Below are 16,783 nucleotides of genomic sequence, written 5' to 3'. Positions count from 1 at the left end.
TCACCAGGTGACCTCTGGCAGTGTGGCAAGGAAAAGTGAGTGCCCATGGTCATTTTCTGGTGAGCATTTTAATGCAAACAATATGGTGCTTTTAGATATTAGACATCTGTAAAGAATGCCAGAATGGGACGAACCTTTCCTAACACATTTCTGTGTGGTGAGTGTGCGGTTACACGCCTTTAAGAAACAGAAATTCATGTCAAACGTCTCTGAACAGCTGATGTTTTACAGAATTCAGAATTCACCTTCTCAAGGAAAATTATAAATCCCATTTCTAATGAAACATAGTGTAAGGCCAAAGCTTCTTTATCCATCAAATACTAGAAGTAACCCCATATGTAACGTATTTTCCCCTCATTTCCTTCATGCACAGAAGACAAACATTTTGAGATAAATTTGAGTGACTCTGCTTTTATATGACAAGCCTATTGCAAAACTCAACTATCCAGAAAGGTTTCAAGAAACACTAGTCTGAGAAATGAGATTATAACAGGAGCCTGTGGATTTACTTCTTGTTCAACAGTAAGGCCAACCTTTCATGTCTTATCAGAAATAAAGGACACAATATTTATTGTAAGCCAGAATCATAAAAACAGCAGTGAGACAGTAAAACACTTGACAGTGGGCAATCTCAAATTAATAGCCTAGTAACAGTGTAGCGCAAACTGCAAAGGTCTTCTTCGTGTTCTGGGTTTGGGTTAAGTCGCAATCCCAAGTCCCAACAGTAATAAGAGTTTTTGTGGAGAGTTGGAAACCAGCTGTTTCTCATCCTCTGAAAATCTGAATTTTAGCACCTAGAACTGTTTTGGGTAGCCCTAAGAAGGCAGAGCTGCTTCAAATATTATATTCTAATAGTTACCTTCACCTTCTCTTAAAAATTAAATGGAGGCAGAGGACTGGATGCTGGCACCACCCAGAACTCCTGACTGGGGCTACATGACTCCTCCTGAAGAAATATCTCTGCAGGCAGTAATTGCACAGCTTAATTCTTCTAGACTGAACCACTTCAGATTTATGCCAGTGAAAAGCAAACATTGTTTGTAAGTCATTTAATTGTGTTACTGTCTCTCAACTTTATCAGATGCAGCTGAGGCAGGGAGGCCTGCGTGTGGTCCTGTGGGATGCTCTGTAGTGCTTCCAGGCTCGTTCTAAATGCTCACAGCCCAAAGTCCCTAACGCTGCTTCTTCCAGACACATAACAAACTACTCATTTAACAGGTTCCAATGGCATTCATCTCAATCCAGAGTCCATGGTGAAGGCTGCATCTCCAACAAATTGACAACCTTGATTGCAGAACCATAAACTAGTACACACTTAGGTGCAAACCTGGTTTATTCTGTTCTTTGGTTAAATATTGTTTCTATATCCTTTCAGAGCATTAGGAGAACAAAGATAATATTTGATAGAAAGACTGAAAACACATCCTTTGCTTTTCAGAGAAAAGACTGAATTTACACTGTGTACTGTTAGAAATTCTTATAATTAGGTTAGACATAGAAGAAGGTAGGGCTTTTGTTGTTGCTTGTATATTTTGAAAAATACATTCCCCTGGGCTAGCCAACATCACTGTCCTGAGACCCAGACCTTCAGGACTCTCTTGACAAAGGCTGCTCCACACATGGTCAGAAAAATCGGGTCAGCTCATCATGTCGAGACTGCATGGTTCAGTGCTGCCATCACTGCGCAGAGCCTCTGCCACATCTCTTCTGAATACAGACAGATTTTGGGTGAACCTGCAGAAAGAGGAAGAAAGGGTCAAGGGTAGTAATGAGGCCAAGCCTCCATGAATTTCTGGACGATAAGGCCACTTTGGAGTTCAGGACTTTGGGGAGGCCCCTCCTGGAGGAAGGCTCTAGATTTCAGCTGAGCTCCTTTCTCTCCAGTTTCATCGCCACTGCTGCTCTGCCACCAGTACTGCCAACCCCTCATCCCTTCCTGGAAAACAGGGTTGCCACTAAATTCACTCTGACCATCTTGAGGTGTACATTTTGTGGTTCTACTTCTAAAAAACAATTTTAGAAAACTTAAATTACACATAGATGGTAAGGATTATAAAAAAAAAAGAACAAAAGTTTATGTGCCAGGCATTGGATTGAGTTTACTGATAAGCTCATTTAATCATCACAAGTCTTCCCTGAGGTAGGTATGAGTATCCTCATTCTACAGGTGAGAAAACTGAATTTAGTAGCTGAAAAAGAGGGGGCATGGGGTTAGACTACCTGGGTTCAAATCCTAGCTCTACACTGACGAGTCATGATACTGGATGAATACTTAACCTCTTGTCTTGGTACTAATATGAGTAGTTACTCAAGGGATCGTAGAAAGTGAGAATTTAGGCCAGTTGCAGTGGCTCATGCTTGTAATTCCAGCACTTTTGGAGGCCAAGGCGGGTGGATCACCTGAGGTCAGGAGTTTGACACCAGCCTGGCCAACATGGTGAAACTACGTCTCTACTAAAAATATAAAAAATTAGCCAGGTGTGGTGGCGGGCGCCTGTAAACCCAGCTACTTGGGAGGCTGAGGTGGGAGAATCACTTGAACCTGGGAGGTGGAGGCTGCAGTGAGCCAAGATTGTGCCACTGCACTCCAGCCTGGGAAACAGAGCAAGAATCTGTCTCAAGAAAAAAAAAAAAAAAAAAGAATTTATTGGGTCACTTTGAGGCAATGCCTGTATACCTGTAAGTACTCAACACAGTGCCTGGTACATGGACAACAGTCAGTCTTCGCTGCCTATTACTCTCATTAAACTAGGAGGACCACCTGCCATCATTTCACAGAGCAGCTCAGGAGGCAGTACTCAAATTTCCAAGCCTTAGGTGAAGTAATTTCCACCGAGACACCTAGGGCTTCCCCATTCAAGTCTCATCGGCTGGCTTCTGAGGTTGTCCCTTTCTGCGTGATAGAGGATCTTGAAGTGAACAGTCAAGGGAATATGTCTGCAGACCCCAACTGACTTGGTCATGTATTACCAAAGCCCAGGCTGGTAACTCCAGAATATACTGTGGTAACTCCAGAATACACTGATGATTTGCATTTCAAATGGAGCAGCATTTGAATGCTACTGCCTTTATAAAAGGATGGTGCAGATTTTTTTTTTTTTTTTTCTCCTGAACACATGTTCTTTCTCCATCATTCATTACTGTCTGTCTTTTCTACTAGAATGTAAGATCCATGAGGGGGAGGAACCTTAAATAATTGGTTTACCACTGGTAACCCCAATGCCTACACAGTAGATTCTGAATAAAGTTTTATGAACTAAATGAATGAATGAATAAAGTCAGACCTAGCTGATAAGTTCAGGCTCCTTTCATTTAGATCTCATTGGCAACTGAGATACCAGCCATTCTTAAATGACAGGCAGAGGGGGAAACTAATACTGTAGGTCATAGGCCCCAGATGCCATGCTTCACTGCGTTCTGTCATTTAAACATCACAACTGATTATTACCATCTCCATTTCACTGGTAAAGAAACTGAGGAGTAGAGAAGTTAACTGTCTACTGCCACACAACCTACAAAGGCCAGATATAAAATATCATCTTAAAAAAATTTTAATTTAAATGTATTATTTTTGAGACAGAGTCTCACTCTGTTGCCCAGGCTAGAGTGCAGTGCTGTGATCTCGGCTCACTGCAACTTCTGCCTTCCAGGTTCAAGCGATTTTCCTAGCTCAGCCTCCTGAGTAGCTGGGACTATAGGCACGTGCCACCACGCCCAGCTAATTTTTGTATATTTAGTAGAGACAGGGTTTCACCATGTTGGCCAGGCTGGTCTCAAACTCCTGACCTCAGGTGATCTGCCCTCCTCGGCTTCCCAAAGTGCTGGGATTACAGGCGTGAGCCACCGTGCCCGGCCAATTTGTTTTTTAATTGATATATAATATTTTTACATCATTATGGGGTACATACAATATTTTGTTACATGCACACAATGTGTAATGATCAAGTCAGAGGATTTAGGGTATCCATCACCTAGAGTATTTATCATTTCTATATGTTGGGGACATTTCAAGTTCTCTCTTTTAGCTATTTTGAAATATACAATACATTATTATTAGCTATAGTCAGGATCCTAACTCAGCTGTAACTGGGGTCTGTCTGACCTCAAGGCCTATGTTTGTTCAAATGCCAAGAAGTCTTTCTTCACTTTCCATAGCAGATTTGCACTTTCCTTCTTTTTATCTTTCAGTTGTAGTTATTTTTTCGTATCTCTCCTGTTGAATTGTAAACTGCTTAAGGGCAGAGACTACATTTGATTAATCTCTGCATCCCGGTATAATGCCTAGTATGACACTTGGAAGAAAGCAAATAACCACTAATATTTACTGAATTTGGAATGGAACTGAGTCTAGGATCACCAGGTGAAATAGAAAAGGGACATCCATGTGTGAGCTGTGTCACGCACAAGACAGTTATTTTCTACAAACCTGGAATGTCTACTTTCCCCAGCGACACACTACTGGGCAATGCTCACCTGTCTCTGTTCTTGATGGACAGATTCTGCTCCACTCCTTCCATGAGGTTTCTGAAGCACTGGGCGAGGACCTCCTGCCTGGCGAGAGGCTGGCTGTTTATCAGACTCGCTCTCAGTTCACTGAAATACTGATGGGCGACAGAATAGAGTCAGAGCTCTGACTCCAAACCCGGCCCGAAGACAGCTGGTAGGGGGATGGCTAGACCAGCTCTCATCTACTCAGGGCTCGCTAATGCTCAGAGGAGTTTTTGTCTAGTTCCATGTTGAACTTTAAGCCCTTAGAGAAAATCTACGCCACAGAGACACTCCTACTTATAAATTCTATGATCCCTTCCATAAACTGTCTTGCTGTAATTGTTCTATTGTCACTGCTTAGGCTGATGAAGTTCTTGTCTCCTCTGTGGGGGACTGAATGCATGCTTTTCCTGACTCTCATCTCTTCTAATCACAGAAAGACTGAAATGGGAGGGGTCTCCAGGCTGAAGGAAATAACTAAAATGCCCAGGGAGCATTTTAAGTGACTGAAGGCAAGGCCAAGGGTCTTTCCTCAGGCCTTATCATCTTTCCTGGCTTCAGTGAGTCACTCCTTAAACAACTTCGGGCTTTGTTCCAAGTCTCTGTCCTTGGGGGCTAGAATGGATTTACTCCTCTGAGGTGGGGTACTGGAGGGGCTTGCTTTAGTTTGGGGAGAGCTTTCTGGCACTAAGAAAAATATCTGTCATGCCTGGTCACAAATATCTGCACAGCCTTTTCTTTTCTGCTGAGGACTGTGGGCTTTTATACAAACACAAGCTCTGATGCTAAACACAGCTCCTAATCATTGGAAACAGCCTAATTTCAGCATGAAGACAATATTTTGCCAGTCATGCATTTATTCTTCCAAGCCCAAAAAGCATGATATTTAATTTCTATCATACATTAAAACAGCTTACATCAGAAAACACACATAATTAATATGTAGTCAGACTAATACTTAAATACTATATATCAGAGGCATTATACTTAAACCACAATGTCTTACTGAACAAGATTGGGAATGCACAAAACTACTTATTTTTCCCTTTTATAATGATGCAGTGACTCACACCAAATAGAAAATTATTAGTTTTTCATCCTAAACGGTGAAATATTGCCTCCATCAGTAAAGTATAATATTGTGATGTCATAAGCTTTTTCCAAACACTGAATTTGCCCTTATTCCCTCTCAATCATTTTAAAAGAACTGCTGTCTTTGATAGAGCTTGGATTTAAATCACAATAACGCCGAGGGAAGATGAATGACAGTGCTACTGAATGTGGCTAAAATTGGATACTTCAGCACAGGTGAATGATGAGACAGCTCTTCTCTTTTTGATATATTTTCTTCTTCTATTAGTTTCCTTCCAAGGCTGGGATTTTAGTTTGAATTTTAATGCATGCAGCTGCCTCTAATCTCACTGTCTTTTTCCCCAGTACTATCTTAGTGTATAGACAATTCATTCTCCCAAGCTGTAATGCACTGTTCCTACTGACTACTGGGGAGACGCATGGGTTCAACAGGAAGCTGGAGAGGCTTGGGAGGTAGCCCAGGTGGTGAGTCCTCTAAAGAAGCTGGAGACGGGTGCTCCCCATATGAAGGCTGCTGGTTCTGTGAGGAATCCCTGATGGGTTGCTGCTGCCACCATCTAGGGCAGTGGGGATCTCAGATATAAAGAGTGGTCAAGGCAGGCAAAAAGGGTTGTTGCTCAGAATTCTCCTGGAATGGGGGGAGTGGAGTGAGGACAAGCTTGAAACACTACTGAGCAAACCACCCAGCTGGTGAGCGGGAGCTCTGGGCTCCAGAAGCACTTGTTCTGAGGCCTCTGCTTACCTGAAGAAGATCTGAGACCTTGGGGGAAGGGCCTTGTAGGGGAATACAGCCTCACGGAGTTCTCAAGGTCCCAGTTCAAACTCAGTTGGCTCTGCTCCTCTGTCCTTCATCATCACAGCTCACCCTAGTTTACAGCTGCTCTCTTCTCCTAGGGACCACCTCCCGTGACTTCCTGCAATCACACTCACCTTCTCATTGAGCAGGATGAGCCCCAGGAGAGGCCTGGATACTGACCACTGGTTCCGACAGTCTTCAAAGACAATGGTGTTCATGAGGACAGACATCATCTAGAAGATAGAGTCACATAAAGACTGAGATGCCCTGGCTCAGAGTCCCCCTAATCCCAGGCCTTCCATGTGCTCAAATTCCACCCCTCCATCTTGCTAACAGCTGTGAAAGCTCTTCCTGGACAAACAGCCTAGACTCTAGCTTATAATGTTGCCTGTAGAAACTATTGGCAAAGACCCCTAGCTAGCTCCCTGTGGAAGAGCTTCTACCTCTGAAAGCCTTGGTGAGAATATTCCAGATAGGCAGAAGTCAAGAGGTCACTGAGCTAAGATGATCAGTCCCTGTCTCTCAAACCTGATACGCTTTCCTCTATGCTAGGGCACCAGGCAAAAGCTCAGCTCACCTTCCTGTCTGCCTCCCATTTCACCTAAGAGGTCATGTTATACAGATGAAATCTCTCCATGGCCCCTCTTGGAGAGAGGGAGGGGAAAGGGACCCATTCCATGTGACCCTGGAACATCATGTTTCCTGCTGGCTTAGGCTGTTCAAGGTTTCTCTTCACTCTTCGTTCACTAATTCACTCACTCACTCATTCATTCCTACATGTACATTCCTCATCCGTTCTCTTAAATTCAGCCTGTAAGACCCATAGGGGAGATAAGATAATACAGGCATTTATCACAACCTCTGACCTTAAGTAGCTTGAAACCTCCTGGGGGAGACTACTTAGGGGAGAAATAACAGGAAATAGGGCTGGGCAAAGTGCAGTGGGCATGTAGAGGAAGGAGGGAAGATTCTGGGTCCTTGAGGAGAAGTCAGGGAGGACTCCACGGAGAACATTTAAGGAGTTCATTATAAATGTGTTCTAAGCAGAGAAGGCATCAAAAAAGGAGGGTGGGGATGCACACAAAGGGTTCTGCAATGGTAAGAAACTTAGCATGACAGGAGAGAAGAGAGGTGGGCCAGAGGTGAGACACTAGTGCCAGACTGGAAGACCCTGCTGAGGAATCTGGACTTCATCGTGATGGTAGCGGGGAGCTAGTGATATGTTTGCAGCAAAGGTGGAGACATGCTCTGATTTGCATTTAAGAAAGATCTCTTTGGGGACATGTAGAATGTGTACTGTGCAGGTGAAACTAAAGGAGGAAGACGAGGGATGAGGCTGCTGCAACAGTCCAGGCAAGTGGCTGTGAAACAGGTTTCCGTCATTCATGTGGTGCTGATACAGTTTCTGCTTCTTGGACTCTTTACCTCCTACCTCTAAGCTCTTCTGTTCCCACAGCTCCAGAATTCCTTTCCCCCAAAGAGGGCAGGGGAAATGGCTGTTATGTGGCAAAGATCACTGCACACACCATTCCTTATTGGGCTCTGGTGACCTGGCTTGTTTGGAACACAGCTGGTTTTGTCCTCTGGTATTTTTTGAAATCCAGTTTACCCTGTGATATCAGGCAAGTTACTGAATCTCTCTCTCTGTGTCTCAGTTTCATTAACTATAAGGAGGGAAATAATAATCCAGCACAAGGAAGCTCTGAGAATCAAATGAGATAGTGTATACAAAATGAATTGCAAAGAGTAAAAAGTGCTATAAACATTTAAGGTATATAGTAACAGTAATGAGCTTTTTTGCAGTTCTAAAAGTCTGCCATTCTATACATCATCATAACAATTAGGCTGGTTGCAAATGAAATCTGCCAATTGCGTATTTATTCTATGTCCAGTCTCTCTGGGAAGAGGCTAGGACTTAAGCTTGGGATGTTGAACATCATTTGCAGATCACAAGTTCCCATGTACAATCTAACAAGCCACCCAAAGTCATAGAGCCACAAATTACACTGACGAGTAAAACTAACAGATCCATCTAGACAGTCTAAAATATTATGGGCTTCACAATCTGAAGGCAGAACGGATAGTTTAATGGAAAAGATTAAAGTTAGAGGCACCAAATTCCTCCAGTAACTGACAAAGCATCTTGAAGTGATGCACCAAATACTTTATACGGTTCTCCTGTGTATTCATTTGTCTGAATGCATGTATTTATGTCTGTAATAAGTAAGGAGATGTTTGAATAAAACACTTTTCTAAAAATAAAGTTGGTTAAAATGGGTGATTTTTTTTTCTTTTTTATTCTTCTGGAAATATGAAAATTAGTGAGCAAATCTGCTTAAATGGTACTGACATGGCGGCCCATATCCAGAATTATTTTTTGTAACATCTTACAGTAGGGTATGGGGGAAACAGCCAACCAATGGGGGCAAATTCCTTTGCAGAAGGAGCATGTGGAAGAATACTGGATGAAATGCTTAAGTACAGAATCACTTCCCAGGTCATATGAAATCTCTGGTGGGAGGCTTTCTGTGGTTAACGACACAAATACATGAATACTGAAAGGAGACAGCTCTTGACCACCCGGCCCACAGTGAGTCACAAGGCACCATCAGTATTTGGTACAAGGAATGGCTGTGTGAGCTGAGGCTCCAATCCTTCAACTTCTGCTCACTTCCAATACTGCCACAGGGATGGCTGGAATGGCTGTTTCAAATCTGCCCCACTTCTAGAGGTCTAGATCTAAATAAAATAAAATTAAACAAATGTGCCCAACATAGGCTACATTTTCTAGGGCCTATGTCTGAAAACACATACAGTATCTACTGCATTACCCTCAGCAGCTATTCTGCCAAACCAGGGAAGGGCCCATTTCTGAGGCAGAGTTGTAGGACTTGCTCCACGTAGGAAAAGCACACTCCACACTGCCTCAGGTGCTTCCTCATTCCCCTCCATCCTTCCCACAGGATTTGGCAGGAGTTTTAGGAAATTTCTCTCAACGAAGAGAAACCAACGTGGTATGGTAAAGCCAGGCTTTGGAGCCAATCAAAATAGAATCCCAATCTGGCCCTGCCACTTAACTTGAGACATCGGGCGAGTCATTTCACTTACTTGAGACTTTATTTCTTTACATATAAAATGGAGGACAGTAACAGCTACTTCAAAGGGCTGCTGTGAGGAATGACTTCTCTGACATATATCAAGCATTTGACACTGGGCTTGCCACATAGTAGGCATCAATCTACTGCTCCTTTACTGCTACTGCAGCTACTCTCTCTGGCCTAGCCCAGTGGAATTTCATGGCTCAATGAAGGGCCCCAATTCATGTCCTGATGAGATACAGATCAATGAGATTATAGTCTCTTCACAACTATCTAACTTTGTTGAGGGTTGCTGTAAAACACAGACACATATACAACGAAAATAGGAAACAGTTCAGAAAGCATCATTATTTGATCTGGCACATGTATTTGTAAGGATTTTGAATGACAATGTTTCTGTTGTTCTGAAAACCTGTAATTCTAAATAAAACACAAAATGACAAATATTTGACCTGGAAAAGTAAAACAAAGCAATGCTGTGTGATCTGTATCTCTGTTCATTCCCCAGCTCCTCTCTTACTCTTCTACCCTAACATGGGATGTAAAGCACAAGCATAAAGCAAATTGGACTTTCCTACCCAAATATGCTGCGTCATACTTTCTTTCATTTTTTTTTTTTTTGAGATGGAGTCTCGCTCTGTTGCCCAGGCTGGAGGGCAACGGCACGATCTCAGCTCACTGCACCTCCGCCTCCCGGGTTCAAGCGATTCTCCTGCATCAGCCTCCTGAGTAGCTGGGTTTACAGGCACGTGTCACCACGCCCAGCTAATTTTTGTATTTTTTTTAGTAGAGATGGGGTTTCACCATGTTGGTCAGGCTGGTCTCGAACTCCTGACCTCGTGATCTGCCTGCCTCAGCCTCCCAAAGTGCTGGGATTATAGGCGTGTGCCCACCGTGTCTGGCCCGAGTCATACTTTCTCTATGGCAAGGCGGTAACTAAATGCTCACTTTATATTTACGTATGTATGTATGTATGTACGTATGTATGTATGTATGTATGTATGTATGTATGTATCTATCTATCTATCTATCTATCTATCTATCTATCTATCTATCGATCGAGACAGGATTTCACTCCTATCACCCAGGCTAGAGTGCAGTGGCGTGCTCTCAGCTCACTGCAACCTCTGCTCCTGGGCTCAAGTGATCCTACTGTCTCAGCCTCCCAAGTAAATAGGACTACAGGCATGCACCACCACACCTGGCTAATTTTTCTATTTTTAGTAGAGACGGGGTTTCACCATGTTGGCCTGGCTGGTCTCAAACTCCTAACCTCAAGTGATCTGCCTGCCTTGGCCTCCCGAGGTGCTGGGATTACAGGCATGAGCCACGGCACCCAGCCTGTTCATTTTTATTTTTAGAGATAGGGTCTCACTCTGATGCTCACGCTGGAGTGCAGTAGTGTGATCATGGCTCACTGCAGCTTCAAACTCCTGGTCTCAAGCAATCCTTCCACCTCAGCCTCCCAAAGTGCTAGGAGTGAGCCACCATGCCTGGCTGAAATGCCCAATTTAAACCACTTCTGTTCTGTCTCCTGCTGAAATAGAATAGACAAAGATGTGGCTTGTGTTGGATGCTTTACTGCTAAACAGTGAACTGTATTTTTTTCTAAGAAAGTTGAAGGCTTAGTGTGTCTAGAATCTGATGGCTGGACATTATCAAAGAGCAGGATGGTTGGAGAAATAGGAGCAGAGGCTGAGAAAATGGAAAAAGCCAACTTGAATGAGTACAGGGTGATGACTGCAATGGCAGCGGGGTGGGGAGACCAGACTGCAAACTCCTGTGGTACTGTATCCCCAGGGCCTAGGGTTAGGCACTGGCACACATCAGAGATTTAGGAAAGAGCAACTGAAAGAGTAAATACATAAATGAATAAATGCAAAAGGATGAATGACATATCAGAAGGTAAAGTATAAAGAGCTAAAGAGATGAAAGGGCACTATACAGAAAACAGGGAAGTTCTTGTCTTAATCTATGACTAAAACTTAAAATGATTACCTACTGGAAGTAATACATTGTTCATTTGCAAGGATCTTGTTTTTGTGTGTACAGCCTGAGAACTCTTCTATGCCACTGCTGTCCTATAGCCAGCTCGAGAGTGCCTTTGTAGGGACTTGCAGGTTGCAAAGGTCAAAGGCCTGGGCACCATCATTGCTAATGACAAGAACTTTCACCTAAGAGTAGGCTGTGCCTGACAAGTATTCACACCACCCAACAACAGTAATAGCCCTCATTTATGGAGCATCATCTGGGTGCTCAGTGCTCTGCTGCACACTTGCATACACTGTCTCTAATCCTCAACTAACTGTGGGAAGTTGATATTATTCCCATTTTATAGACTAAGGATCTGAGGTTCTCGGCAAATAAGTAACTTGATCAAGATACTGCAGCTACCAGGATGTGAAGCCGAACCAGGATATGTGCATAGGTCTGCCTAAGTCCAACATGCCAGTCTGCTGGCTGCCACTGTCTTGCTGTCTGTGTGAGGACCAAGAGCATCAGCATAGTGGCTGAGGCAGTACGACCTACTGCACATCTGGAGGACTGATGGTGTAACAAACAAGGCTCATTTCTGGCCATGGCTCATTCTTCCACCTTCAGTGAGTCTCTTAGATATGTGGTCCGTGTGTGCCTCCTCTGGTCAGACGCCCTGCTGCCTACTGATGAGTGAGGCCACCACTGAAATTCTTGTGCTTAGAATCCAAGGTAGTGGTTCCTGGAGAGTTCTCAGCAGACCTTCCTGCCTCCCACCTAAAGCTCAACTCTCACGACGAACAATGGCAGCCTTAACAGGCTGTCTCTGGAAAACGGTCCACTGAACATTTTGATAAAAATAATGGTTTTCCTCCCGCCAAGAGTACCATGTACACAGCAATTTAAATTAACATAATAGGAAACATTAGTAAATTAAGCCAATTTCCTTTGAGTTACAATACTCCCTATAAAGTGAACACTTTTCATTGTTAATTTTAAGCATACTGAATAATATAACTAAAAAAGTTCCATAAAGTTCTAAGAAATAGAAAAAAATTCAGACTATTCCCTCCTGCTCCCTATTTGTACCACAAAGACAAAACTGAGGCTAAAGTGATGATATGAATCCTGGTCCATCCTGGTCAACATGGTGAAACCCTGTCTCTACTAAAAACACAAAAATTAGCCAGGCGTGGTGGCTCGCACCTGTAATCCCAGCTACTCATGAGGCTGAGGCAGGAGAATCGCTTGAACCCCGGAGGTGGAGGTTGCAGTGAGCTGAGATCATGCCACTGCACTCCAGCCTGGGCCACAGAGTGAGACTCCACCTCAAAAAAAGAAAAAGGAGGCTCTGGTTTAGGCGAAGGAAGGACAGACCAAAAAGACAGACCAAAGAAAAGGTGAGAGACCAATGACAAAGCATCCCTGTGTCTGGATCTGGATAGGGGGTGGGCTGGGGGAGGGCAGAGGACAAAAAAAGGATGATCAGAGCTGTGCCCAATAGGGTATGCACCATAGAATAGGGTAACTTAATCTGTTAATCTTTTTTTTTTTGAGATGGAGTTTTGCTCTTGTCACCCAGGCTGGAGTGCAATGTTGCGATCTTGGCTCGTTGCACCCTCTGCCTCCGGGGTTCAAGCGATTCTCCTGCCTCAGCCTCCCCAATAGCTGGGGCCATAGGCATGGACCACCACACCCAGCTGATTTTTTTTTTGTATTTTTAGTATAGATGGGGTTTCACCATGTTGGCCAGGCTGGTCTCGAACTCCTGACCTCAGATGATCCGCCCACCTCAGCCTCCCAAAGTGCTAGGATTACAGGGGTGAGCCACTGCACCCAGCCAATCTATTAATCTTAATTTGTCAGCCTTAATGGGAAGAGGAATAGGATACAAGATTATCTGTACTTCTGACCAAGCTAGATTGTCCTTCATTCTGATGCAATAAGTTGGTCATGTTTTGAGGAACAACCAATAATAAACGCATCTAAGTTTCAAGAGCTGCTTCTGAGTCTCAGGAATTTTCTGGTACTTGTCATTGGCCTTTCAGAAGGTCAATAAAAGAAAAGGGGAAGGCTGGCCCCAACAAAAACAATAAAAAACAAACAAACAAACAAAAAACATGAAAAAGCAGAGAAACCTACCCATCTCCACAGCAATTTCACCTAAGCTCCATGCCCTGGTTGGAGACCCAGGATTAGGCAAAATCTGAGTGCTGCTGAAAGACAAAAAGCTTCCAGATTTTCAGGGTTTGTGGAAGTAAGGGAGTTTCTGTCATTTTGAAATGCTGTTCCTGAGGTCATGTGTACAGCAGATATTGAAATGCGATCCTGCTCAAATTAGATAACAGTTATCTTTAGGGAAAAGAAATCAATTGTTCTCTCTATCTGCTATTCACCTATGTGATATTAGTGGAATGCTATGAAAAATGAACATAATGGATAAATAAGTATATAATTAGTTATATTTTCCTGCCTGGATTAACTAAGTTCTACCATCTAAGTTACATTAAATTTTAAAATTATCTCTCTATATTAAGAACATTACTAGTGCTTATAGTGTTTTTGCAGTCTTATAATAAAAATATTTAGCATTTTAAATAAAAAAAAAAGTCAAATGAAATGCAGGATGAGGTGAGCCTCTCCTTTAAAGAAACAAGACTGCAATCAATTACGGATGACCTGCTCTCCCCCGGAATCACTGGGGACCCCTGCCAACTTGTTCTTTGCACAATGCTAGCCTTGCTCTTAAAAAAAGAAGCTTCTTACTTCAAAAGCACCTCAGGACCAGGAAACTCAGCTGGTTTTGGTCACACATTAGCACTGCATGCCTCCACATCTAAACTGAAAGCATCCCCCACTCTGCCGTCCCCTCCTTACAGAAAGCTAAGGGACGCTTTTGTTCAAAGTGATTAATTGCTTCAAAAATGAAAAAACTCTTCCAACTATTGTTAAATCTAAGGAAAAACACAACTTAGTTTTGCTGTTTCAATTTACTCTATTACCAGCATCACCCCTAGTTCTCCAAACATGCATTTTAATCCCAGTTTACTGGGGAAAGAATTACCTGTCAGTCTCCTGGCTTATAAGAAAGAAGATAAAGTTAGAATGAAACTTCAGGATTAATTAATTGAGAGTACTGCATGTAATGTGTCTATTCTGAATGTTACTGCACACATCACAATGAAAGCAGTTTTATTTTCCATGGTTGAAATAAATTATGATAAATAATTCATTTCAATGGCAGAGATGTACTGTAGAGCAACAGCAACAAAATTGACGACACTACACACTGTGAGTCTCATTCCTGAATCTTCATTATCCATTTGAAACTTTTTACGAGTAGTAAATCATATTTCAAGTGGCTGCAGATCTCATAAAGCAGCTTGCTGCATTAAAATAAAACCAGAAAACCTGGGGCATTGGAAGGCTGCAGGGTTTGCCACTCAGCACTATTTGGGAAACTCTTTTTCACTCTTGCCAATAACAAACAGAACACTTTTCAATTTGATGTAAAAATTAAGGATTACTTGTCAAAAACACCATCTAAATTTCCTCTGGGTAGGAATGTTGGGAAGATCTGTATTTTTGAGCAATAATTTTCAACTCCAAAGCCACTTTCCCCTAATTTTTATTCAAGTGACCCTTATTTTTAGTTCAAGGTACTTCCTAAACGACCACCACATAGGTTCTAGAACCTCTAATGGCCTATACCAGCCTCTGGGGGTCCCCCAACTAGCAAACAATGTGTGCAAGCTTAAGAGAGTCTAACAAAGGCGCATGTGCTCTGATTCTATCTAAAAAGACCAGCCTATCGTCATAGGATAGGTGATTTTAAGTTGAATCTTAAAAGATGCGTAGAGCATTATCTGGGAAGAAGTATATATTTGGAAGAGGAAATAAAATGAGAAAAGCCACTGGAGACAGAGATTGGCATATTTGAGGAACGAACAGTCCATACCCAGGAGGTTTTTGAAAGAGACCTTTTGAGTGGCAGGGAGTAGATTTGAGGGGCAAAGAGTAGAAGACTGGGCTTGGTCCAGGCTATAAAAGGGCTTCTATGCCATGCTGAATATAGAAATGAGTTTGGGCTAATACATGAAGGGTAGCCTTCAAAGAATTTTTGAGGAGAAGGTGACATGATGAGGTCTGCCATTCAGAACAATACTGATTAGGTTCTGGAGAATAGCAATTACGGGTAAGTACTGGAGGCAAGGTAACAAGTTTAGATATTGCAAGAAGTTCAAAATGAGGGGAGTCAAGGGGTAGCGTAGCAGACACAGAGAGAAACGGTCAGAATCCTTGACTGCATACCCTGTTTTCTTCCCAATGAAATATATCTAAGAAGCATAATCTTAGAAACACACTGAAGCTGTGAATAAACTCAGAGCTTCAGGAACATGGCCTCAGGCCAGGCGCGTGGCTCACATCTGTAATCCTAGCACTTTGGAGGCCAAGGTGGGCAGACTGCTTGAGTTCAGGAGTTTGAGACCAGCCTGGGAAACATGGTGAAACTCCGCCTTTACAAAAAAATACAAAAATTAGCTAGGTGTGGTGGTGTGTGGCTGTAGTCCTAGCTACTTAGGAGGCTGAGGTGGGAAGACTGCTTGAGCCCTGGAGGCTGAAGCTGCAGTGAGCCATGATCATGCCACTGCACTCCAGCCTGGGTGACTGAGTGAAATTCTGTCTCCAAAATAAATAAAATAAAATAAAACAAAAAGAACATGGTCTCAAAGTCAAGACTTTCAATGAAGAGAAGGATGCCAGACTGTTCCAGAAATGCTACATGTAGTGTAGACGTCGCTGCTGTTTAGGTGGCTGTAGCAACGAACTGAATCCTAAGCAATGTGCATATGCATCACAGAGCACACGTTTATATTAAATATTCAATGACTACAAGCACACGTTTATATTAAATATTCAATGATAAAGTAAACTCTGAGGCCATTCAAAATCAAGGAAGGGAGTGGGGAAACAGCAAGGCATGTTGCTAAACAGTTATCAGACATTTCCCAATTAATATCGTACTTCACAACAGAACAACATAAGCATAATGGCACCAGGGCAACTCATGCAGTCATCAAAGCAGAGTGCAATGAATATTGTAATGTACCAAGGAGAAAGAGTCTGGGAGAGAGTCCAAGAAATAGAAACTCTCAGAGACAGAGTCAGACACAAAAACAGAGATGTGGAGAAAGAGATGTGAGTCAGACACTGTTTCCCCAGTCTCTTTCTTTTCAATGGCCTCAGTTAGAGTTTACTACTGAATAATATAAACATATGCTTAATCTCTGTCGTGGATATGCATACTGCTTAGGGCTCATATATGCACGTGAAC

The 16,783-nt window shown here is 42.8% G+C and overlaps 1 protein-coding gene across 6 annotated transcripts in view; it reads right to left on the bottom strand.

The window, feature by feature from the left end:
- Positions 1-541: 541 nt before the first annotated feature.
- Positions 542-16,783, bottom strand: part of RANBP17 (RAN binding protein 17) — a 436,622-nt gene continuing 420,380 nt past the window's right edge. For all 6 annotated transcript variants that reach the window (XM_005558506.5, XM_045394506.3, XM_045394505.3 and 3 more), the window contains 3 exons: positions 6,511-6,609; positions 4,474-4,601; positions 542-1,734 (listed from right to left, as the gene is read on the bottom strand). In XM_005558506.5, coding sequence (XP_005558563.3) covers positions 1,638-1,734; positions 4,474-4,601; positions 6,511-6,609 — 324 coding nt within the window. In that variant the 3' untranslated portion in view covers positions 542-1,637. The remainder of the gene's footprint in view (positions 1,735-4,473; positions 4,602-6,510; positions 6,610-16,783) is intronic.

The sequence above is a fragment of the Macaca fascicularis genome, chromosome 6 (assembly GCF_037993035.2).
Source record: "Macaca fascicularis isolate 582-1 chromosome 6, T2T-MFA8v1.1".
Taxonomy (NCBI): Eukaryota; Metazoa; Chordata; class Mammalia; order Primates; family Cercopithecidae; genus Macaca; species Macaca fascicularis.
Note: the sequence above shows the minus strand (reverse complement) of the source record. Positions and strands in the feature narration are given on the sequence as shown.